The 26,171-nt window shown below is 39.8% G+C and overlaps 1 protein-coding gene across 3 annotated transcripts; it reads left to right on the top strand.

Moving 5' to 3' along the window:
• Positions 1-1,934: 1,934 nt before the first annotated feature.
• Positions 1,935-20,470, top strand: slc43a1b (solute carrier family 43 member 1b). 3 transcript variants are annotated; one of them, XM_026360762.1, is made up of 16 exons: positions 1,935-2,161; positions 5,866-6,077; positions 7,010-7,168; positions 8,300-8,483; positions 8,568-8,623; positions 8,861-8,937; positions 12,502-12,594; positions 13,834-13,967; positions 15,171-15,313; positions 16,523-16,669; positions 16,931-16,966; positions 17,141-17,273; positions 17,440-17,569; positions 17,693-17,766; positions 17,948-18,071; positions 18,450-20,470. In XM_026360762.1, exons 3-16 carry the CDS (start codon positions 7,015-7,017, stop codon positions 18,675-18,677), a joined length of 1,713 nt encoding a protein of 570 aa, XP_026216547.1. In that variant the 5' UTR covers positions 1,935-2,161; positions 5,866-6,077; positions 7,010-7,014; the 3' UTR covers positions 18,678-20,470. The 3 variants fall into 3 exon arrangements, with proteins under 3 accessions (XP_026216547.1, XP_026216548.1, XP_026216546.1); XM_026360763.1 differs by lacking the exon at positions 5,866-6,077 and having other exon boundaries at positions 15,171-15,301; XM_026360761.1 differs by lacking the exon at positions 5,866-6,077.
• The last annotated feature ends 5,701 nt before the right edge of the window (positions 20,471-26,171 follow it).

The following is a 26,171-nucleotide window of genomic DNA, read 5'->3' as shown; positions in this document are numbered from 1 at the left end:
TGATTTTTAATTTAAACTGTTTTTTGTATGTGTGTGGATTTGTGGCCTCTTTGCCATTTTGTGATGTCAATGTGACATCTCACTCTGCCATGGAAGAGATTTTTTTTGTAACAAAAAAAAATGTTTTTTTTATTCTTTAATTTAAGACAATAATTTGAGCTTAATCTGTGGCCCATCGACAGGCCACTGTTAAAGGAAAAGAGTCAGATATTTAGAGTCATAAGATCTTAAGAAGGCACCAACATTTTATACCCTTCCCAGATAGGTGACATCACTCAACTGCATGCCAGTAATGCTGCCTTCATATCATGTCGCAGTAGTCCAAGATAGTGGTTATTGTTGTTTTGTTGTTGTCATTGATATATTGTGAGAAATGGATAGGGGATCAAAACATGGGGGACAAGACACAGCAATTAACTACCTTTTAAATATAATAATCAGTTTTACTTGTTTTCCAATTCTAACTTCTAGTCATCGGGTTCTGTAGCCCTTTTGCGATCCAATATGTTGAGACTGCTGCAGTTTGTTCTCCCGATGATGTTGTTACCATCAAAAATTCCTGAATTGAAAAAGTGGAAGGTTTCTCACACTCACTTTTCAAAATTCCAAATGTATTCCCAAAAGTGGCCATAATAAGATTATAGGCTCTTTCTGATGCTGTTAATGAAGCTGTTCGACCTGCTGTGGTAACAGGACATTTCTTGTTTCATCATGTTTTGTCTCACTCCTGCCCTGGTTAATTATCTAGACCTGTAGAGGATTTCTTTTTGTTTGTTTGTTTGTTTGTTTGTGTGCTTCCACACGTAACTGCCTCTTTTGGTTTGTCTGCTTTTTATTGCTCAGATTTTACTGTTGTTGTTTTTTTTTTTGTTGTTTTTTTTTTTTTTTTTGTAGCTTGAAATTTACAAAGTGACTAAGACGTTGTTAGTGGCAATAGAAGGAGAAAAATGCATAGATACATATAAATTAGTGGGTTTTTTTTTTTTTACTTTTATTTATTAATATTTTACTTTTGTGTAGGTGTGTATTATATAATGACACCCCAGCTCTAACAAATGCCCTCTGTACCAACTGTTTACACTTTTGTCCCTTATTATTATTTATTAGTTTTTGTTTGTTTTTTGTTAGCTGACGCCTGCATCTTTAGGATTAGGATAAGTGGAAGGGAGGCTTAGGATTCCAGACCTACAATGTAACTGATAAGTTATTCCTGACTTGTTTGTTTAAATAAAGGTTCAATTCAATTCAATTCAGTTTTATTTGTATAGCGCCAATTCACAACAGAAGTTATCTGAAGGCACTTCACAGTGTAAGGTTTAAGACCTTACAGAGAATAATTATACAAAAAAATTATACAGAAAACCCAACAATCCCATTTGAGCAAGCTGCTTGAGCTTGAATTGAAGAACTTATTTTCATTCTCCTTCATTCCCCAGCCTCCAACTAACATACCACATTTGCACTTTTTCCTTGTTTAGTTGAAGGTTGAAGGATGTATTATCCTTGGAAATGGTCTAATGGTAAGAAAATGGCAAAAAATTATACAGTTCACAGTCCGCAATGTTTACAACATTGTAAAAGTTCCACCACAGGTATCAATGTATGTTCTGTTAGTGAAAGGGCCAACAAATACTCATCAGATATAATGTAGGTGACCACATGGTGGAGGCAGTGAGCAAACAGACGGGGAGTGGGTCAATGCTTACATGCTGGCAGGCGGAAAAACCTCTTCTCCTTTTCAGGAACTGCAGTAGTGTCACAGCCAAGAGTCATTTTTAAGACACGTTAGATGTGGACAAACATAGCAGGACATCTGATGTATTAAATCAAGTTAGTGTGCATGTGTGTGAGTGTGGGTGTGTGTTAAGGTCACTAGCATGGAGGTGGGAGGGGCGAGACTATGGCTCCATTTATAGACATTCTGGACACACAGACAGTCAATGTGTGCACGTGGGCCAATTAATAGAGCTGTCATACAGAGAAGACACAGAGAAGGATCTTACACGTTAGGTCTACAGAACAAAGAAAAAAGAGAGAAAGAAAGAAAATGATTAGTTGTTAAAAATCAGATTTTGTTCTGTTGGGAAACAGCTGCAGCAGTAAAGAGAGACTCATCTCCATATTGACACCCATCATCTATTGGAGAAGAGCAACTTGTAACGTAAGTGACTTCACAATATGTTCATGTGGACAAAGGTGAAATGACCTGAAATGACTTGAGATGACTTTGTTGCTGTCTGTAGTTTCCTGTCCTGTCAGAACTGTCGGAAGACGTTCACTGGACCAGGTTACAGTATGTGACGTGCAGCATTTGAGAAGCAGCTGTGTGTGACAGGAATTTATAATGATGACGGTTTCTGTTGTTGCCTTAGTTGTTGACACAAAAATACAATATTAGATGCAAAGAAAAACAAATCACTGTCTCACATAAACAGACACATCATCCACATCTCACAACTCTCAGAATTTAATTCGTGTAAGTAGCTAGAAGACAGGAGACACTCTCTTTTAGGTCTATCCTAATCAGTGGAAAGTAACTAAGTAGATTTACCTAAATACTGTACTGATGAACAGCTCCTTGATTACATATAATCTAACTTGTGTTTCATGTTGGATTGTACTGTCTACAACTTTAGGCTGCTATCATTTAACAAAGACATTGCTAACCTTGTAGCTTGCTTGTAGCCTGAGCCATCTCTGACAGTCTGCAGCTCTGTCCCACATCTAACTCTCATTATATCCGAAGGTGTGGATGTTGGCTTTCCCATCTCCACATGGAAAATAAGTTTTCTGTGGGGCAGAGGAATTGAGAATAAAATGGGTGGTAGAGTGACTTCAAACGAGTCTGTGACTGGAAGACAATGGTGAAACTCCCCAAAGCTTTCAGCCTCATTTATAACTCCTCACCACAAGTTGTTCACAGAGGTCATCATGGAATGAAAATGCTGTAGATTCAACAAAAGCATTTAAAAGAGATTCACAGTTAAGTCCATAATTAATTCAAGTTGGGGCTTGACTTACTAGGACTGAAATGGTGGCCACTCAGCTCTGTAAGAAACACTTGCTAGATGAAGAGCTACAATAATTGCAATGATTTAATGTTGTCTCATTAGGCCGCATAATCCTTGTTCTCGTGTTCTCTGAACCCTTTAAATGCACTTTAACAAACTCCATAACAGGCTATGTCTGAATGATGGAGATGATGTGATATTTGTCCTTCTGCCAAGTCATCCCATCTCAGCAGAGAACATCTGAAGTGATGTCAGGGTGGTAGTTATGTTCCTGGCCTCCGTCTTTCTAAACTATGTGTAGTCAGTTTGCCACAGGTGGACTCTAGTCTAGTTCTAGACTCATCTCAATAAAAATCTAAGTCAACTGGATGCACCTCAACACATTTTGGAGCCCCAGCAAAGGGTTTAAATACTTTGGTCTGAAATTGAGAGATTTATTTTTGGTTTTAAAAAAATAATTTTGAATAAATGTTTTCTGTATGTCATTATGTGTTACTGTGTGGAGACTGAAGGGAAAATTAGGACAAGTAAATGGATCTCAACACTTTCACCTCTGACTCTATGTCAGGTTATAAGGTGCATGTGGTATCAGTGATCAGATTAAACCTTTAGGTCAGCTACAGGATGGCTTTGGTTTGACTTGAATGAACTGTACTTTTACAGCCTGGGTTTCATTTACACATACATGCACGCACCCAGAGCTGCTATTTTTGTGGTCAGCAGGACTCAGAGAGTACAAACATGTGAGTTACAGTGTTCTAATACCCACTCACACTGCTACACACATGCACACAGATAAGCACACATATACACACAGTCCCTCAAATATTTACACATTTATGACTGTGAAGAACTGGGATCATTGATTTGTCATTCAACCTGAATGTTTGTGTGTGTGTGTGTGTGTGTGTGTGTGTGTGTGTGTGTGTGTGTGTGTGTGTGTGTGTGTGTGTGTGTGTGGGTAGCTTCACGTTGCTGTTAGAGCAGTTCAGGACACTTGATAACTCTAGCTACTGGACAGTTGAAGATTAAGCAGGCTCTGTCTTGTCCCTCTTTGGTCTCAGCATTCCACACAGGCTGACATCATGTACAGTGTAACTCCACACATTTGACGAATGTACCATCACAGGTTTTTAGTGAGATGACTTTGTTGCTTTTAGTGGTGAGTAAATCAAAGGTACCCCTGCAGGATCTGTATGCAAACACTGTTTATAGTCAGTTTTCTTGAGAGGAACTCTCATTAACGTTTTTTTCTTTATTATTGTGTTTATTGTAATGGGCCTGTGTTGTTATTATTAACAAAACAGCCAAAACATTGGGCTACAAGAACAACAAGAGACATGTTTGAGAAAACAAACAAATAAACAAATATGCTATTAAAAGATAGATATTATATATTAATATAATTAATATTTTAGTCATTATGACATGCATCTCTGGAGTAGAAAGAATCACTGGAATAACTTAGAGCTGGTTAAGCATAATACTCATGACTAGTTAGGCTATGACAATAAAAATTTACTGACCACCTGCTGTCTGCTGTTTTACTCCAACCATTGCTTGTGGTAGCGGTCATTTGCAAGTCTTCCCCATTCTCCAGTGCAGTGTTGTACACTGATGGATTAAATGCTTTGATCAAATTAAGCTGAATGTAACCGTAATCATTAATTTTCTGAGCACACTGTATGACAATGGTAGGTGAGTTTTGTGAGGATCCCACAACTCAGTTCCTGGTTGGACTCTTATTGTGAAAGTTCTGTTTCTGTGTAGTGTGAATTTGGTGCAGCAGCTTCACATCTATTAGGCCGATTGACAACACCTGTTGTGCAGAGGTGTGCATTTAACCTGCATTGTTCCACGCACCAGTTGTCAGATTGTCTGGTGTAATAGAGACAAGTTCTTCACCCCTACTGTGGGCATTAAGACGGATCCAAGCAAGGTGCAAGCGGTGTTAGAATGTCTGGAGCCTGAAGATCGCAAACAGTTTCCTCGGGTTTGCCAATTTCTACCGTAAATTCATTAAGATGTACAGTGTCATCGCATTACCTCTTCACCAACTTACCTCAACTAAGGCAAAGTTTCAGTAGACCCCTCAGGTTGCATCCGCCTTCGTAACACCTAAGAAACGTTTTTCTACTGATTCTGATTCTGCCAGACCCGGAGTTACATTTTGTGGTGGAGTCGGATGCATCCAACTGCAGAGTGGGGGCAGTACTCTCCCAGAGAGCCAGGGAGCTGGCATTGGAGGAGTGGCGGCACTGGCTCGAGGGTGCGAAATTACCATTAATCGTTTTCACTGATCACATGACCTAGAGTAACTGAAGACAGCCAAATGTCTAAACCCACGTCAACCCACGCCTTGGGTCTCTATTCTTTGAGAGATTCGAATTCACCTTGTCCTTCCAGCCGGGGTCCAAGAACGGCAAGGCTGATGCTCTCTCCCCCTTTTATGACATGTCGAACCAAGATGGGGACATAGAACCTCTGCTCTAAAGTGCTCACTTGGGTTTATGCCTCAAAGTTTTACTGCCATCCAGGCATCACCTATACTCTCCATGTGCTCTGGCAGCAATTTTGGCGGCCCTCTATGACTGAAGACATGAAGGAATACGTAGCAGCTTGTCCCGAGAGCATCAGTCCCAAAATGACCACAGCACTCAAGGAGGTGGACGGTTTTTCTAAGATGGTTAATTTCATTCCCCTCGCTAAGTTGCCATTGGCTAAGGAGACGGCAGAGGTATTGGCTAACCAGGTCTTTAGGATTCATGGTCTCCCACGGGATGTGGTTTTGGATTGAGGACCCCAGTTCTGGGTAGAGTTTTGTCAACTGTTGGGCATATCTGTCTTTCCTCAGGTGTTCACCATCAATCAAATGGTCAGACAGAGCGACTTAATCAAGAGTGCCAGGGAACCCTCCTCATGGGCCAAGAATCTGATGTGGGTGGAATACACCCACAATTCCCTGCCCTCCACAGCCACTGGTTTGTCCCCCTTCCAGGTGGTCTGTGGCTACCAGCCTCCGTGCTTCTCTTCGCCGACTCAGCGGTTCTATCGGCGGCGGCTTTGGTACGCTGCTGCCATTTCAACTCTAAGAGTTTCCTACTTCCCCTGTCTGTTTTCTGCATCTTCCTACAAATTACATCTACACAGAACCATTACAATCGTGACCACAATGTTTCCAGAGGACACGAAAATGTATCAAATACATTAGGCCATGTACCTATTCACTTATTCACAACTACCTAAATAATTTGCACTAAAATGTCTATTTAGTAGAGAGCAGCAAAGTGAGATTTCAGACACTTGATAATCCATTAATCCGTCCATTTTCTTAACTGCTTGTCTACTGAAGGGACATGGGATCACTGGAGCCTATCCCACACTTGCAAATCATTGTCAAATTGCTATATCACTAATGACTGCTAAAATGGCAGCAGTGCATTGTGAGTGCACTGTATAGTGAACACGTTTACGCAAAATTCAGACACCACTACAAAATGCACACCCTATGTAGTGCACTATATTAAACAGGGAGTGATTTTACACACAGCCTTTATGCATTGAGCTCCAAGGGCCACCGTACATAATGATAATTTAGTGATCGGCCATAACATTAACATCAAATCATGGTTAGAATTTAATTATAATCCATTTAAATGGTCATTTATTCTCTGAAACATGCTTGTACAGATATTACATCTACCCCCATACCCATATTCAGGTGAATCTAACTTTCAACCTGTTTACAACCAGCATTTTTAGCAATGTTCCCACATTTTGTCTTGTTATGTAACAGTGGTTCTCTTTTAGCACTATGGCTAACATACAGTACAGTACACTCGTGTGTTTTTGCACTCTTTCATCTTATTATCATTGTTTCTGTGTCCATGACATTAGATAGAAACCACAACCAGCCAAAAAGTCCAATCTATAGGGTACCTATAGATTTAAATGTAGAGAAATGCACTTATGATACAACCGTTCCTTTGCGTCTCCAGTTGTCATGGCTCCCAGCTTGGCCCAGGCCTACAGGAGGAAGTGGTGGATGGCAATCACAGCTATCATAGAAAACCTGCTCTTCTCTGCTGTTCTGTTGGGCTGGGGCTCACTGCTCATCATGCTGAAGAATGAAGGCTTCTATTCCCACATTTGCATTGGTAAGACCAATCAGCTCTTTGTGGTTGCAGTGCAATAATCTTCTACAATTAGGTCTGTCAGATACCTGCCTCTCTCAGACAGGTTTTAAAGGTGCATGAGTTTTACAAAAATATATCAGCTGCATTTCTGATGATTGGACATGCATGTGATAATAGTACCACAGACAAGATGCTTAAATGGTTTGGTGTTTTGTGTGTATTTTGATGACACGCGCCAGCTACAGGCTACAGTGATTTGTTGTAGACTACGTTATGACATAGCTTTATGAAGCCACTGAAGGAGCAATCTCTCTGAAAGGCATGACAACCAATCAGCAACTGACTGACAGTTCATAATAAAACTTATAAACATTAATTGGACAAAGAATTGTCCAATTAATGTTTCTTTATCTTATTTTCTGCCATTAGGGCTGCAAGGTGTTGTCTTTATATCTTGTCCAAGAACAGAGTTCAAATATGAGAGACAGACAGAATGCCCTTGTTAACTTAAAGGGATAGTTTGCTCAAATTACAAAAAAACTACATTGTATTTCAATAAAGATAGTTTTGAATAAATGCACTGAAGTTTTGTTACCAATAAATACTTCAACTCCCTCACAATTACAGTGATTAGACCACCAAATCTAGTCGTTGCACTTATATAGCAATGTTAACTACTCCAATGCACATCTGATCAATTATAGCTCAAACTAAAACTAAAATCTCTGACCTCTTACACTGGCTAAGGGATCAGGATTTATCATGTGGATCGGTATCAAGACAGATTCCAGTATATTTTAAAGATCCGTATTAAAATGAAGCTGATGATGATCCTCCTTTCCTTCCAGTCTGCTGTCTCTACCTTTTTCTCTGTCCTTTAATTCATTTGATCTCTTCATCACTGTGCCCGTTTGCAACTTCCCATTTGACCTCAATACCATTAATACTATTTAAGTAAATATACTGTACATAGGTATTGTACTGGACTTCATATTGACAAACACCTAAAATTTAAGGTCTCAGATTGAGACTGAATTAGGAACAAAAACTTTTTTAGTTCATATATATCTTGGCAGCCTGGTTATCTCTGCCTTTTACAATTTCAGTTTCAATTTCCATTCTCCTGACTTTAGTTTTTATGACTCTGTTCAGAGAATGAAACCGTCCAAACCAATGTGTCATCCATGGAGAGTGGTGGATGGCAGAGTTGTGTAGAGCAGGAGGAGATATTAAATCTTGGCTTCACCATTGGCTCGTTTCTCCTGAGCGCAGCCACTTTACCTTTGGGGATATTGATGGATCGACATGGGCCACGTCCACTGAGGCTTGTAGGGAGGTACGACAGACAGAGCTTTAGTACTTAGCTTGAGCCTGAATTAAGAGCATGTGTTCTGACTTCCTGTGTCTGTATGTGTTATAGCTCATGTTTCGCAGCTTCCTGTGCAATTATGGCTGCTACTGCATACAACCCTGAAGGTGAGTCATTGCATCAAGGCACCAAACCTTAAACTGTTCATCCAATCATCAGTCCAATCCTGTTATACAACCACATCTTTACTACATTCCTTAGTCAACACCATGCTACCATCATCTACCATGTTAATTACCATACACATCCAGTTTTGGGAAAGAATGAGGGACAAAAGATCCACCAACTGAATGAATCTTTAAAGTTTCATTCCAGCTTATGACAGCCTTCATGTGTTCCACCAGTGTTATCTGGTCTCATCTTCCTCGCTGTCTCCTTCAACGGCTTTGGAGGAATCTGCCTGACCTTCACGTCACTCACAGTACGATTCACACTCACACATGAGGACACATGTTCAAAAACATCTTGAAAACTAATTGCTATCTTTCTGTTCTTTCAAACATACAGTATCTACTCACTATAACAACATTCCAAGATAATACATGAAAAAAAAAAAAGAAATGCAACTAAAAACAGAACCTGCATCTTTCTAAGATGCAATTCAGTAAATGCGAAAAGGTAATTAATAAACCTTTACGCATTTACTAAATTGTAATTAGTAAACCTTTACACAATTACTAATTGAAATAGATGAAACTCAACATGATAACCAAATAAGGCCAGTTTCTGTCGTAGTGCACCTTAGAATGACAGGATTCACAAAGTGGCAAACAGGATAACATTTGATCTTACCTACCTAGGATATCACAGTGGATACCTTTTAGGTCACCAGGATGTCCAACATTCCCACTTTTCCATCTTTTCATGTTAGTTAGTGCGTATGTCAATGTCAAACCTGCTGTGATGTAAGAAACAGCATTGTGGTCAGAAGGATTAAACGTAAACAGGAGACTCAGTTCTCTAACACCTGTGATTCACTGTGGATGCATTGTTTCCCCTACATCCAGTTTATCTACAAGCATTCAGTTCAGTGTTTGTGTTTGAGGTTGTGGCACTTGTGTACTTGTGATTCTATGCACATGTTCCTGTGTGTGTCTGTGTGTATTTTAGAAAGCAACACATGCATACCTCTTGCTCTAAATTCCGCTGCAGTCTCTGAGCCAATCCAAAACAGTTGTGGTAAACACACCATGTTACCACCCTGTTCCCTGTCCCTGTTCTTTCTGTGTCTCTCCTAATCTCACTCTCTCGCTCCCATGTCCTGACCCAGACCATGTCCTGGACTTGACATGGTCATTTAGGCTTTACTGCTGCTGTTGTTGACTGGTCTGTTGAGTACTTATTTATATACAGTAGAAAGAAAAAGTCATGGCACTGGTTATCTGTATAAATATTAATATAAGATTTACTTCAATATATATGGTCATTGTCCTGCATTTAGGGTCATAAATCATGCTGCTCCCTTCCCACTGTGTTAAGGCTATTGTTGGCAAACATCAGGTGTGCTGCAATGTCTTTGGGAGTGAAAACAGAACACTATGTATGGCATAAAACAATATAAGCCAACCTACATCAAAACAACATCCCAACTGGTAAGTACTGTGGAGGAAGCATCCTGATTGGTATTGGCTACTTTGCTGTTTTAGGATCTGGACAACTTTCCATTGAGGAGTGATTTCTTAATTTATTTTCAGAAAGATCATAACTGTGTGTTTTATCAGCTTAGAAATATATTGTTTGTTGATATTTGTGACTTTGGTCAAGATCAGATCACATTTCATTTTATGCAGAAAACCAGGAAATGGCAAACAGTGTCATTATTTACAATTCTTGTGATTATATGCTGTGTTGTCTTGTATTGTGTTAATAGAACTACCTTATGTGAACACTGCTACTGTGTCTAGCACTAGTCTACACTTTTTGGGTAAACCAACAGCACAAAACAGTGGCATCTAAATCTTCCTACACACAGTGGATTAGTAAGCTTAGTAGTACATATTAGTAAGTTTCCACAGACATATGCTTAGGTCAGTATTGTCATGATTATTACATATTTAACAACACTTTGGGCCTCCAGGTAGGCTTGTGGTTCGTGCTCTGAAGCAAGCATGCTCTGATTTCAAGCTGTGTCACAAATGGAAAGCGACCGAAGTGGGATTCATCTCTAATCAGATGCATGTATACTGAAGACTTGTCTAGTACTTGTTGAAATAACTTAAATTTAACCACTGTGTGTGTACACTGCAGCATGTCAACAGGAAGAATGGAAGAATGATAAGAGGCAGGTTTTGGGAACTGAAGCCCAGAACAATTGGAACAGCTAATGGAAAGATAGGGCGAGAGCTGTGGAAACAGGGGAAGTCAGATAAGAATGGAAAAACACAGGTACAAGCAAAGCTACTGAAACACATGGAAACATTGCTGAGGAGACTGAGAAAGTAAGAACAATTAAATTTAATTCCCTTGATTGGCGGCAGTAGCTCAGGGGATAGAGCAGTCGCCTATGAACCCCAGGGTGAGTGGTTCGATTCCCGGTTCCTCCTGGCTACTTGCTGAGGTGTCCTTGGACAAGACACCGAAACCCCGTAGTGTAGCGCTGACATACCGTCTAGCAGCTGTCCACCCACAATTTCCCCAAGGGGATCAATAAAGTATTCATTATCATTATTATTATATGGCCCCAATAATAGAAACCCAACAACCCCACTTGAGCAAGCAAGCGCTAGGTGACAATGGAGAGGATGTTTGACACTAGATGAACACAAGGACTGTAGGCAAAGAGATAAACACACTGGTATATCTGATAATTAATATCTTTACATGGGAGCATTCAAAATCAAAAGCAATTCTATAACTACTACTGCTACTACTTCTACTGCTACTGTTGCTGCTACTGCTACTACCACTGCGATTTCCACTATATTTTGGCAGTGTTATGTGGTAGTTTAGTGTGGTTGTGGTAAGTTTCTGTGGAGATTCTCATCCAACTAAGTTCTAGATATCTTAAAGTTGGTGACTGGACCTGCTTGAATTATTGTACACCTGACCATCACATGTGTAATCAGTGTGAACAATTATTAAACCACCTGGAAAGCAATGGCAAGGCTGTAGTGCTGCAGTCCAAGGCAGCAAGTAACACAAAAGCAAAACGACTGCTTCACAAAAACACAACACTGGGAAGGCAGCTCTTCAGGGCAAAACTCAGCAGTCTATCTGCATATAAAAGTCATTGCATGTTCCTAAATAAAACATATTGAAAGCTATAAATGAACTTATGCACAACAAACATAGTGCCACATAGTCTCCTGTACTTGATGGAAACTTGAAGGGAAAAGAGTAATGTATATACAAAATGCACAGAGGGTAGGAGGTTAGCTTTTGCTTGGTTTTGACCTCTCTAACAGAATTCATAGTGACGCTTCTACATGTAGTCAGTATTTTTACAGTACATGTGCTTTGACTTTTGTACTTCTGCCAACTTTGTTCAGTTTATCCTGGTGTGGGACATACTGTTGGTGACATTCTAGCAGTCTAGAAATGGAGAGTCATTCGAAAAATGTGATATGAGCAGTAAGTTTAAACTGAGGGCAGAGGCCTGGACTGTGAACAGAGCCACGTGCAGTGAGCTGTGCCCCAACTGCATTTATAGTTTCTGTGAAATTCTGTAGACACATACCCACACCTTCAAAACTTACCATCTGCCTAGCCAGAGAATGTTCACATGCTCACACACACACACACACACAGGCTTAATGACCATCTCACAAGATCTGTGTGTGTGTGTGTGTCTGTGTTCTTCCGTTGAAAAGCCTGTGCATATAGTAATCAGCAGCACCATCTACTGGTTTAATGCTTCAAGTGCATCTGAATTACTGATAATGCATATCCTTACAACAGCTATTAATTTAAACTAAATATCCAAAAACTCATGAGTCATTAATTTGATGTGATTTCTTTCTCTTTAACATTTGTCTCTTTCCTGCAGCTGCCAAACATGTTTGGGAATGTACGATCAACCATTCTCTCCCTGATGATTGGCTCCTATGCTTCTTCAGCTGTCACCTTCCCTGGTGTCAAGGTGCTTACACACATGCCCGCACACACATTCACTACCCATGCATGAACAAATCATCTCAAATTACTTATTTAGGATCATTCTCATTTGTCCACAGTTTTCACATATTATGGATAACAGTTACATGATTTCATACTCATTTTCAATCACACAGTCTGAAAAACGTATTCACACCTTTGGACATTTTCAGCGAATAATGGTCAGTTTGATTTTACGTTTTTGATACTGATTAATAGAAGATGACTCTTATGTCAACGTTAAAACAGATCTTGACAAAATCATGTATATTAATTAAAAACATAAAACAAATCCTTTATATCAGTGTTTAGTAGAGGTCTCAATCTGCTTTGACCATCTGGACAGTTTTCCATCTTCTTTGTAAAACTGCTCAAGCTCTGTTAGATTTCATGGGGGTTATGAGTGAACAGTCCAGCCACAAATCCTAATTGTATTTCTGACTTTTGTTGTCTGTATTGTATGTCTGAGTTTGGCACTCTGCAACATTCTTATTGTAGCTTTAAACTGTGTGTGTAAGTAGCTGTTTGCCTGTATGCTCATTGTTAGGCTGGGAAAAAAGTGAAATGACAGTACTGTACAAACTTCACCAGGTTTTCCTCCAGGATTTCTATTTATTTTTTATTTATTTTACTCTCTACCTTCACAAACAGAGAAGCAACCAGCACCAGGTTGGACACACTTAACGACCCATTTAGGTGTTAAGAGGGGGTGGGCAGAGGTGTGACTATTACATCCTTCACATCTCCCCCATCTTTTGTTTCACCTAACGAGTCTATTCAGGGCAAGGGGTGGAGTGAAACCAGTCTTGTGGCCTCTACCCAACTATCTTCAGACTGAAGAAGCTACTTGGATGAGTAGCGAAACTTTTCAACTAACTAAAGGAAGTCCAGTTGCCATGACTCAACTTACAGATAACTTCACCTGGACGACTGAGAATCTTCACCGACATTTTAACTGAATATACAGTTTTGCGCTGTGAAAGAACAGCTTCTCTACTGTAACTGAACCCCAACAATTACCTGCTGGCTGCAAGTTTCACTTTGCTGTTGTTCCCACTGGAACACTGGATTTAGATGATTCACTTGATGATATGATAAAAGTTTAGAGGGATTCAAGTGAGTCCCTTTAAGCAACAATTCTGTAGTAATTCCAGAGATTAGCTTTGCAACACACTGATGTTCTCTTAACTCCTCTCCTCTTCCCTGTCTTACCTATATTCTCCAGGTGATTTATGACCTTGGCGTGTCGTTCCATGTTATCATGTGGGTTTGGGCTGGTATGGCCTGTATGGTTGTTCTCAACTGCTTCCTAAACTGGCCTGCTGAATCTTTCCCTGCACCCGAAGACATCAGATTCATGTCAGTAACCTATGATGTACATCCTTTCCCAATAGTGTAGACATACTGTGCCACTCCACTTAAATGTCCAGCAGTGTTTTAGACAGCTGCAATACAGGTAAAGTAAAAACATAAAGGACTTGTGTGTGAGTTTTATTTTGGTCACTTGGAACAAGCTAGAAACAAAACATTTGTATATTATCACCTTAAATGTTTTAGAAAAGCCTTACAGCCCATGTACACATACACAGACACAAAGTGACATTGTCATTCATTTGGCAACACGGACTACTTCATGCCGTCTAAATTCTATACAACTAAACTGTCTGATCAGTAAGTTTTCCAGCTTTTTATTTTTTGGAATTTGGTAATGACTAATACTTGAGGGGCTGTGCAGAGTGTGGTGGAGCAGAATGTAGAAGAAGTCATTTTTGGTTGTTTGGTTTGGATGTATCTCTGTTCCCTGCCGTTTTTCCCAGTTGTTTTCTATTGTTACTTTTGTACCCCTTGGACTATGGATTTGCATTTACCTAGTGAGTTTCGTGCCTGTGCTTAAGCAGTGATTTTCTATTTCTACTTTGTCCCAGGTCCACACCGCTTTTTTCTTTGCCCCTTTGTTTTGGTTTTGTGTCTCTCTAGGTATTACTTTGTCTTTCCAATTATATATTCTGTTTTATCAAAACCTTTTTCGTTCAAACCTCATTGTGTCTGGCATAATTGGGTCCTACAAAACCCCTGTCTGTAACATGGTCTGTTGTATGACAGGTTGTGTTTCTTTACATTTCTTCATTTCTAGAATACATCAAAACAATTCTTGATACTTTCTATTTTAAAGTTACAGAAATTGTTTGAAAGATGCTAAGGAATCACATAAAACAACCATGCTTTTTCTTGGTTTGGGAAATGTGCAACATGTTTGTGCCTATTGTGTCATAATCCACCAATACTTAAAGTCATATTTGGATCCACCTGATGAACATATAAAATCATAAGACATTTCTGCTGCTCAACTGTGTGGCAATGTATGAGAAAGTGATATGGGCTGAGGGGAACTGTTGTAACAATAGAATTGAATAGAGCAGCTTTAAAGGGACTGTGGTGAATATTTCCTGTGCTCTGGCTTCACCAGTCAGGCCAGTCCAATAAACTTGCACATTTATTCCAAGCTTTTTTTTTTTCCACAGTGGACAGGTTTTATTCAATGTTGTTCTCCTTTTCATGCAGTAAAAAAATGAAAATGAATAGCGTTGTGACAGAGGACAAGGTGACTGGAGACAGGTACATGACTCATGTGACCATCATGGAGGATGCGATGGGAGGCAAGCAGTCAGAACCTAAGCAGACAGACTCCCAAGGTGCAGCCCAGAGTAAGAAACATTACCACGAACGTTACTCTTTGATTGTACAACTCTATAAATGTAAATAAAAACTGAATGCAATGATCTGGAAATAATTAAAAAGCTATGTTGGGATGATTTATAATTTATTTTTAGAATTATATATATACATGATCATCCAAAACATGAAATACTCCTTTTAGGTTTTAATGTTATGGTAGGCTATTTGTAGCTATGTAGAAGAAGAAGAAGCCTTTATTTGTCATATCTCACATGTACATGTAACAATGAAATTTGTCCTTTAACCCAGTGGGCAGCCACATCTAGCAGCCAGGGAGCCAGTGGAGTGTGTTGCTCAAGGACACACCTGGTGAGAGAGACAGGGTGTCCTTGAGCATGACCCTGCATGCTAGCTAGCCCTGCAAGCTATGATGTACACTGTGTTCTGACACATGTTGATCATTGATCATGACAAACATTAGTTTTAATTTTGTGGTTGAGTAGTGTATGCTCATTGATGAACAACATGTTTTCTTGTGGGCAAAATAAGCCCTCTTCACTGTTTGTGTTTAGGTAGAGATAAATACAGGTGTTTGTACTGTATGCACAGTATTGTTTTTATGTTATTAATATATATAGTCAAAGTATATTAAATAAATTAATTATTTTGCTAAAGCTTAAGTGCATTTGGGTCATTAGAATATTGGTGTGGACCTTTTAGGACTTGGTCACAAGTCCACCCTTATTCAAAAATCTAAAGAGCAAATTTTCAGTTGCCTGTGCTAATATGCTACTACAAAATGAAACAGCTGTTTTGCTTATGAGGTCATGGATCAGGAGACCTAGATGATTCAAACATGTTCAGAATTGAACATGTTAAAGCTTTGTAAAGTCGGAGTCTGGTACAGACAAAATCAACCTTACTGTGGCTCTGGTGTCTGTCAGAATAGTATGAGAATCTCCCTGAGGCTTCAACTGAAAATATCACTCATCGTGTGTCTTGCTTCCATAAGCCTCATTAATCAGTGTCCCATATCTGGGAGTGTTTCAAACTGGTTCTGCTGACAGAGAATAACAGCACAGTCAACTAAGACACTCACTTAAAGACAGGATAAACCTGAATTAGTCATGGGCATTAACCTCCATGAACGTAAACTCTCAATGAACTGTATGAAATCAATTGAATTGTCCCTAGAAACCATAATTAAAGAGTCTATTCTGCTCTTTCTTCTTGTTCAGGCTTAGTGCCACTCTCTCATTCTGTGTGTTCTCCCATCTTCCTGTGGAGTCTCATTACCATGGCAATGACCCAACTGAGGCTCATCTTCTTCATGGGCGCCATGAACAAGATGCTCGAGTTTCTGGTTACTCACGGAGACCCCAACCGTAAATATACAATAAGATTTTACACCATTTATTTGTTTAATTACTTGGCTACTACTTTGTTTTGTCATTGAACAAACAATTACAAGAAAACACATGTAGTCTGCTTGCTTGTGTGCAGCGTGTGTGTGTAGTTACGGCATATACACTAAGGCTGGGTCAAACTGATGATGTCAATGATGTTGCCACTAATATTGCATACACTAGAATTTGTGTTTAAAGCAGTTATGGGGATCCCTGACCTGCTGTTGTCCTCTGTTTCAGCTTCAGAAGAGTTGCAGAAGAAGGTGGATGAACAAGGTAAGTGCCAGTGACTGGGCTGGATACACTGTTTCCTTATGATTACTGTCCATCGGGACTGGCTACTGCCCTGGAAATAATTATCTGTCTCCTATTTGCCCCTTTCCATTCCCTTCTACTGCCCTTTCCATCCCCTTCTATTGCCTTTGCTCTATCTCTGCACATTCTCTCCAGTTGGTTTCTACTCCTCTATTTTTGGCACTATGCAGCTGCTGTGCCTCCTGACCTGTCCTTTGATTGGCTACATCATGGACTGGAGAATGAAGGAGTGTGAAGAGGAGAATGCAAACATACAAACAGAGATAAGGTATGAAGAGGGCTCAGCGGCTACTCTTCAGGCTGTTGCTGTCTTTGTACATTGTTGTCAAGCAGACCTTCATGTTTTTGTATATATTTGACATTTTGTTATTTCACGGTGAGTTCAGGTTCATCTTAATGCTTAATGCTTCTTTAATATTTGACTTTTTTGTCAGCCAATCAGATCCCCTAAAGAGAGACAGAAAGATCCAGAAACTCACCAATGCCACAAGAGCTTTCATATTCACCAACCTCCTGTTGGTCACCTTTGGCATTATGTCGTTGATCGACAACCTGCCCATACAGGTTAAAAAGCACTATGTCGAATCAAACTTTCAGTGTGTACATGAATAAAACAAAAATTCAGTAGCTCTGTTCAATGATCGGTCAATGGTCATTTGTAAATCTGTGTCTTCCTTTCTCTGTTAGATAGTGTCATTTGTTCTGCACACCGTAGTGAGAGGATTTATCCATTCTTGCTGCGGGGGCCTCTATGCTGCTGTGTGAGTACTACCTTTGACAAGCTGCACTAATCAATATATTGATAACCAATGGATCTGAAATGACGATTTGTGATGTGAAACATGTTAACTTCAGAGAGGTACTCAGAAAATTAACACCTGACACTTATAATGCCAGTCTCCTGATGATTGATGACCACTTTTATCGCCAATCCTGCTTTAGGTATCCAGCCAACCACTTTGGGACCCTAACAGGCATGCAGTCAATGATCAGTGCTGCTTTCGCCTTGCTCCAACAGCCCCTTTTCATACTGATGGTGGGGCACCTCAGTGGAGATCCTTACTGGGTAGGAAGTGCACACACACATACACATTTTTTTGGTATGGCAGTCAGTGTGAGGACACTCATTGATACATACTGTCGCGTAGGCCATACTAATCTATTCTGTTTTGATTTTTAATTTATTACGTGCACTCCCTTACCCTAGCCCTAACCAAAACCTAATTATAACCTAAAAATAAGATAAGAAAACCTTTATTAGTCCCACAAAATGTACGCACTTTGTGAAAATGTCCTCAGTCCAGTTGTTAAGAATTCATGCTGGGCCTCACAATGATACTTATACCAGACACACACACAAATAAGATGGCAGTATGCAAATACATACAACAGGTTTTATAGCAGGTATGTCACATGCCCTGACAAGTCTCTCCTATAACAACAGATTAATTTGAGCCTTCTCATCTTCTCCATGGCTGGTTTCCTGTTGCCAGGCTATCTGTTGTATCACCGTAGAAACCTGATCAGGGCAAAGGCTGAACATGACAGGATGGCTGTCAACCAGTCAGACAAAGAACATGTTCCTCTAACCCAATCAGCTAGTGGTTCTCCTAAGAACCAGGAAAACCGGATTACAGCTGATGAATACACACCAAATGGACATAAGGTTTAAGACTGACAGGACTGGAACTATCAATTTCTTTGTGTGTTGGAATTACGGATCAGTATACTATATACCATTCAGTATTCTGAAGACAACCTCATGTTGGTGTGAAAAATATGACCCAATGCAAAAGCCACCAAACAAAAGTTTTCTTTTATCATATTAAAAACAAACAAAGCAAGACATAATGTCATGTATTTCCAAACTCTTTTATGGAGCAAGAAGTTAGATTTGTAATCCTAATGTCAGGCTTCTCATTTTGACCTCTCTTTCACATTTCACTACCTAGCTAGCCGCTAACAGCTGGTGCCACATATCTCTTTGTAGACATGACCGTCTGATTTTGATTCACTGTCTGTATACAAACGTACAGCCTTTGCAGTCCATGTAGACCTTATTCTTTCTTCCTGGTGCACAGCATGCCGGTAAAACCACCAAATCTTTGAAAGAAACTGAAAAATTCAAGGACCATACCTGTGTTTTTTTATGTTTTATCCTGTTTAATAGAGGTACAGTATTTCCGGCCATTTTATGAAGTGTAGCTTATTGTCTTTGTTTCCCAAATGTGTTTGAAACTTGCTTGCATTAAATAATCCATCATAGTAGATGGCCAAAATAAAATCCAGTATTTGTGAACATATTGTATATTAATGTTATAAACATTGTTTGTTATTTTGACATAACAAAACAATTTAGGCACATTTTAAATGTCTATTTTTACAGAATTACAAAATGCATAATCCTGAAAAACTGAAACAACTAATTACGACAAGCCTTGTATTTACAGATAAAGACATACTCAATCAAAGACATCATAACTTTTTCAAAGAAGAGAAATTAATTCTTTCTCTTTAACCAGTTGAATTGAAAATAAAATGCCCTTTGCTCCAATTAATTATCTCAAAGTTTTTGTTTTCAGGACCTTACCTGGTTAGCTTCAGTTGTTCGGTAGCTACAAAATATACAGTATATAGCAATATACGATACAGTATTTGTGATCATTTTACTTGGTAGTCTCTATTTATGACATAGCCACTTGCTGACTGGCTGTGTCTTGCCCTGTTCAGTTTCCTTTTTTTTATTTGATGCTACTGAAATATAATTTACGATTTACAGAACAAGATCACTAGAACAATAAAGATTTTCTCATATCTGAGCAAGAAAACCAAAACTGGAGTGATTATTGAGCAAAATTTCAACAAACTTTAATTTAAAATTTCAATACATGTTAGCCAAAAACTACAGCTGCATTATTTTATTGTTGCAATTCAAAAAGCACTTAAATGTAGCAAAGGCAGCAGGACAGGGCAAATAGAGAGTCAAAACAGCTTTGTTGTGAATGCATGCATGCTAAAAACCACAAAAATGTATAATTAGAGAGCTTGTGACTAGAATTCATTGCTAAGATGAAGCCAGTTATGATAATTTGTAATAGAGTGAGTTTGTAGGTGACGTGTAATTGGGATGTTTGGAAGAACAGCTTTGCATGGACCCAACAATGTTTAATGTGGTGTTGTTTAAGTATAAGAAAACAGATTATTTTTTAAATTGTACTTTTTGTGACCTGTTTGTCTGTTGGCTGCCTACATGCAAAGCACACAGGATACGCAGCAGGGATCCCTTCACATAAAAAGAAAGCTGGCCAAATAATAGTATGAAGTCTTCAAGTGTTTGAAAATTGTAGGCTATAGTAGTTCAGGTGCTTTTTTTGGCTTTAGTTTTCTGGTCATTAACGGCTGTGTTTAGTTTTAGCAAAATAAAAAGACAAATAAAATTTGTATCTAATATACAGTGGCAAGAAAAAGTACCAACCTGTTGGAATTTCATAGTTTTCTGCATTAATTTGTCATAAAATATGATCTGATCTTCATCATTAACAAATACAATGTGCCTAAAGTGATAACACAAAAACAATTCAGATTTTTCATGTTTATTGAGAACAACCATAAAAACCTGAAAAAACCCTTTAAATAATAACTTCAAAAAAGCAAATTGAAGTCAGGTGTTAGCATAAGTTAAGAAAACAGATTACTGATATTTTTACTGTAATTAAAAGTATATATGCTGTGTTTGTTTACATTCTGACCTGATTTTGTAATTTTGCTTTTATTTGTTGTGGAGTAATGTGAACCATTAAAAATTATTAAAACTACAAAATTGAATTATGTTTCCGTTCTTAAATACTAGAGCAAGGTGGCCAGAAAATGGGCTTGGTAGTGGTGGGGGTGGGGGAGTGTGATCGATAACCAGGCCTGTCCAGCTATATTGATACCAGCTATCAGGTTGACTAGAATGTAGTCTGAAGGGAAACAAAGATAAGGTTATAAGATAAAATAAGCTTAATTAATCTTTATTTATTAAACTATATAAATTCAGGTAATCTTGTAGATAGGAAGATAATAGAGATGAAGGATCTCCTGTATCTTTTAGTCCTGCAACGCAGTGAGGTGAGTCGTCCACTGCAGCTATTTCTCTGGTTCATCAGGATGTTGTGTAGCGTATGGTCGGTGTACTGTAGAATGGTCTTTATCTTTTTATGTATGTGTTGCTCCACCACAGCCTCTAGTGAATCCAATATATATACCCATATGCATTTACCGTAGCATTTTGTGGGGAACATTGAAATATATTTGTTTCAGACATTATACAGCTCAGCATAGCTAGCTTTGCACATCTAATACATTTAAGTATTGTTTTTCAATTGTCCCTATGGGACATTGTAATTAAAAAATATTTGATGACAATTGTGAAAGACAATTGTGAAAGACGATGCCATCACCACTACTCTCCACCTGGCTCTCAGCCATCTGGACAACAAAGACTCATATGTTCGAATGCTGTTCATAGACTTCAGCTCAGCATTCAACACCATCATTCCCCAGCAGCTGATTGGGAAGCTGAGCCGACTGGGTCTGACCACCTCCCTCTGCAACTGGATCCTGGACTTCCTGACTGGGAGACCCCAGTCAGTCCGGATCGGGAACAGCATCTCCAGCACCACCATGCTGAGCACTGGGGCCCCACAGGGCTGTGTGCTCAGTCCACTGCTGTTCACTTTGCTGACTCACGACTGTGTAGCGATGCACAGCTCGAATCAGATCATCAAGTTCGCTGATGACACGACTGTGGTGGGTCTCATCAGCAAGAACGACGAGTCAGCGTACAGAGAGGAGGTACATCAGCTCTCAGCCTGGTGCAAGGCCAACAACCTGTCTCTGAACGTTGGGAAAACTAAAGAGATGGTTGTTGACTTTAGAAGAGCAAAGAGTGACCACTCTCCACTGAACATCGATGGAGCGTCAGTGGAGATCGTCAAGAGCACCAAATTTCTTGGTGTCCATCTGGAGGAGAACCTCACCTGGTCACTCAACACCCGCTCCATCAGCAAAAAGGCCCAGCAGCGTCTCTACTTCCTGAGGAAGCTGAGGAAAGCCCATCTGCCGCCCCCCATTTTGACTACATTTTTCCTGAGCGGCTGCATCTCTGCCTGGTTTGGGAACTGCACCGTTTCGGATCGCAAGGCCCTACAACGGATAGTGAGGACAGCTGAAAAGATCATTGGAGTCTCTCTCCCCTCCATCACGGACATTTACACCACACGCTGCATCCGCAAGGCTACCTGCATTGTGGACGACCCCACCCACCCCTCACACCCAATCTTCACACTTCTGCCATCAGGGAAGAGGTTCCGGAGCATTCGGGCCCTCACAACCAGACTTTTGAACAGTTTCTTCCCCCAAGCCATCAGGCTCCTCAACACACACACAACAAACTGAACTGAGCACACACACTCGCTAGATTTGACATGTTTCCATCTTTCAGTTGTAAATTGTATTCATTTCCGCTACTGGTCGCTGCTGTTTTGTGTTTTGTGTTCTGTTTTTTGTGTTCTGTCTTCTGACGTCTGTCTGCACTTTTTCTTTGTGTTCTTGCACTGTTTGCACTAGGTTGCTCAGGATGCACTTTATGTGTTTTGCTAGGACAACTTAGCAGTCCTCAGCCCCATGTTTGTCTTGTTGCCGTTTTATGTAGCACCATGGTTCTGGAGAAACGTTGTCTCATTTCACTATGTAATGCTTCAGCTATATGTGGTTGGAATGACAATAAAGCTTCTTGACTTGACTTGACTTGACTTGACTATACATAATATTTCATTAGGTTACCTTAAGAATCAGAACATTACTTTGATCAGAAAATACTATTACTATTAGCTAGCTAACTTAGCTGCTAGCTAAGTAAATTCTGGGCTTAGCTAAGTAGTTAGCCTAGCTAAGTAGTTAGCTAAGCTATTTTAACCAAATCACCAAAATAAAATTGTATGTATATGTATGCATTTTAATGTGCATCTGAAAATATAATTGTACTTGTAATTGTACTGTACTGATTTTATTTATCCAGAGAGTATGGCTGTTTTCCTTCAGAGGTTGTTGGATGCTGCAGGAATAACCAGATGAGAAAAATGAAGAGGCAATTTGATCTGATTCAGAGTCTAAAATTTCTAATGATAATGACCCGAATATTTGCCACAGGGTCAAGCTGCATTGCATGTGTGTCTGGGAATCCTGCTCCACTACATGAAGAAGACTCGATGTGTCCTCTGGTGAGGATACTCAAACCCAGTCATTTTTACCTGCTGCAAAATACATTTTTCAAGGCCACCATGGGGCTTAAGAAATATAAAGATATCCATTGCGTCATAACATATGACAACCAGACCTGGACTCGGTCGAAAAAGACTATATGGTGGCATTTTTGGTACGTGTGGGACAGTTTCCTGGACAACTGCAGAAGAGGATTCATCCCCAATGACTGTGTCAACATAGATGAACAGCTTGTGCAATTCTGAGGCAGGTGGAAGTTCCTGCAATACATGGCCAGCAAGCCTGCTTCTTCTGGATGTGTGATGCAAAGGTACCTTATGCGATAGATGCAATTGCCCAAACAAGGAGACAGCCAGGAGAGGAGGTTCAGATAAACCACAGAGAAAATGTTGTCCAACAATTGTGCTGTGATATCAGACACATTTCACCAGTTTACAGATACAGTTCAGTTCAATCGAGTGTTATCAGAGGTATGTGTGACAGATTGTGTTGTGTATGTGTGACAAAATGACAAAAGTGTTACAAAAATTAATTAGTAAACACATAAGTGTTTGTTCCCACTCACTGTTTAAGTAATTACTGGAAACAAATTATTATTATTATTATATTTAATTTTTTAATTAAAAAATTAATGTAGTAGTAACTATAGAATAAAAAATCTAAATAATGATTTGTGGTTTTCAAAAGCAAGGTATTTAAAAAATACTATATATTCAAACATAAGAAATATATATTTAAAAAAAAAAAAACTCATGCCAGCATGAAACTGTCTGGGAAATGAATGCCTGTCGTGCATCAGAGGGTTAACTGTCCACCACCAGCCGAAGCTTCCAGAGCTCTGCAGTGAGATATGTCAGCCTTGACTAAAAGTCCCTGGTCTCTAACCATGCTAGGTAAAGATTAGATGCACAGCAGAGTTACTCACTAAACCACTGGTTGTTTCATTAAACAACGAGTGGTTGCGGGTGGCTGTGGCTCAATAGGTAGAGCAGTTATCTGCCAATCATAGGATTGTTCGATTTCCGGCTGCCAAAGTGTCCTTGGGCAAGACACCCAAGTTGCCCCCGGTGAGTCAGATTTTCTGCCATTAGTGTGTGAAAGGATGAATGAGATGCAGTGTAAAGCGCTTTGAGTACCAGGTAGAAAAGCGATATATAAGTGCAGACCATTTATCATTACATTTAGTGAGTTTTTGCCTTTTTTTTTTACTGCCGCCACAACCAGCTGAATGCAGATGGCCCTCAACATTCTGAAGTAGATACTGCTATTATAGCTAACTATAGAAACATACTGTAATACGGACTTTGTGCTTTGCAGGTTCATTCCTTCAATGACTTTAGAACCTGTCCCTGTTACAAAACTTAAACGCACTCTGTGTGTTCAGTGTCAGTCTCAATGCCTCTTGAGATTACTGTATACCTTCTGAAAACTGCTTTCTGCATGTCTTTGACTGTGTATTAGTTTGTTTTTCCTCTCAAGCACATCAACATCCATTTCGCGTGCCTCCCTCTCTGTCTCTTCTCCTCCTTGTTTTCTTGTTTCTCTCAGCCTCTCTGTGCTGGACTGTGTGTATCTGTAAATTTGCCTTAGAGTAGATTGTGTGTCTAAAGGCAAAGGGCCCCTAGCTTCACTTACATATGGTTGACAGTTTGACACATACCGCTGCATTTCTGGTTGATTTATGTGACATACTGTTTAAGATAATTAGAATTAGATTAATTAGATTAAGAAAATCAATTCAGTCAAAATACTACTAGTATTAAATAGGTAAACAGATTGTTCTGGTAGAAGCTTTGTTCCTGACATGTGTGTTTTGCTTGCAATAATGGATTTTGGTCAGATTAACTGTTTACTGAAACAAGAATTATCAATTGTAAAGGTAGGTTTGAAGAATCTAGCCACAGGGGTTGCAAGCCATTGACTTATGTGCCGGTCCCAAGCCCGGATAAATAGAGAAGGTTGCGTCAGGAAGGGCATCCGGCGTGAATATTGCCAAAATAACCATGCGAATCATCAATAAGACTTTCATACCGGATCGGTCGCGGGTTAACAACGACCGCCACCGATGCTGTTAACCTACAGGGTGCCGGTGGAAATTTGACTACTGTTGGTCGAAGAAAGAGGGGAGGCAGAAGGGTTCGTGGTCAGAGAGAGAAGGGAAAAGGCAGGAACATCGATCTGAGAATAGGGACTCTAAATGTTGGCACAATGACAGGGAAAGGCAGAGAGCTGGCAGACATGATGGAGAGAAGGAAGGTAGATGTTCTGTGTGTGCAGGAGACAAGGTGGAAGGGCAGCAAGGCACGTAGTATCGGAGGAGGATACAAACTGTTCTACCATGGTGTGGATAGGAAGAGAAACAGGGTAGGGGTGATCCTGAAGGGGGAGTTTGTGAACAATGTTCTAGAGGTGAAAAGAGTTTCAGACAGGGTGATGAGCCTAAAGCTAGAAATTGAAGGGGTGATGGTGAATGAGTGGTCATTTGAGAGAGGTTAGTGACTGCAAAGTGGTGATAGGAGAGAGTGTAGCCAGACAGCACCGCATGGTGGTGTGTAAGATGACTCTGGAGGTCAGGAAGAAGAAGAGAGGGAAGACAGAAAAGAAGACCAAGTGGTGGAAGCTAAAGAATGAAGAGGAATCCAGGCAGATGTTGAGACAGGTTCTGGGTGGTCAGGATGAGCTTCCAGATGACTGGGAAGCTACAGCAGAGGTGATCAGGGAAACAGGTAGGATGGTGCTAGGTGCGTCCAGAGGAAGAGGTTGGCTAAAAGGAAGTGGGATGTAGAAAGGACTGAGGAAAGTAGACAGGAGTACAGGGACGTGTAGCGTAGAGTAAAGAGGGAGGTGGCAAAGGCCAAACAGAAAGCTTAGAGAAGGACTTGTACGGTCTAGCCAGACAGAT

This window comes from Anabas testudineus, chromosome 1 (genome assembly GCF_900324465.2).
Source record: "Anabas testudineus chromosome 1, fAnaTes1.2, whole genome shotgun sequence".
Classification (NCBI taxonomy): Eukaryota; Metazoa; Chordata; class Actinopteri; order Anabantiformes; family Anabantidae; genus Anabas; species Anabas testudineus.
This window is presented reverse-complemented; position numbering and strand designations above follow the sequence as displayed.

Excerpts from the sequence above, each read along its gene's own strand:
- slc43a1b (XM_026360761.1), top strand. The coding sequence starts at position 7,015 with ATGGCTCCCAGCTTGGCCCAGGCCTACAGGAGGAAGTGGTGGATGGCA. Across the intron at positions 8,484-8,567 it reads CCACTGAGGCTTGTAGGGAG|CTCATGTTTCGCAGCTTCCT; the intron begins GTACGACAGACA and ends TATGTGTTATAG. Across the intron at positions 17,570-17,692 it reads TCGACAACCTGCCCATACAG|ATAGTGTCATTTGTTCTGCA; the intron begins GTTAAAAAGCAC and ends TTTCTCTGTTAG.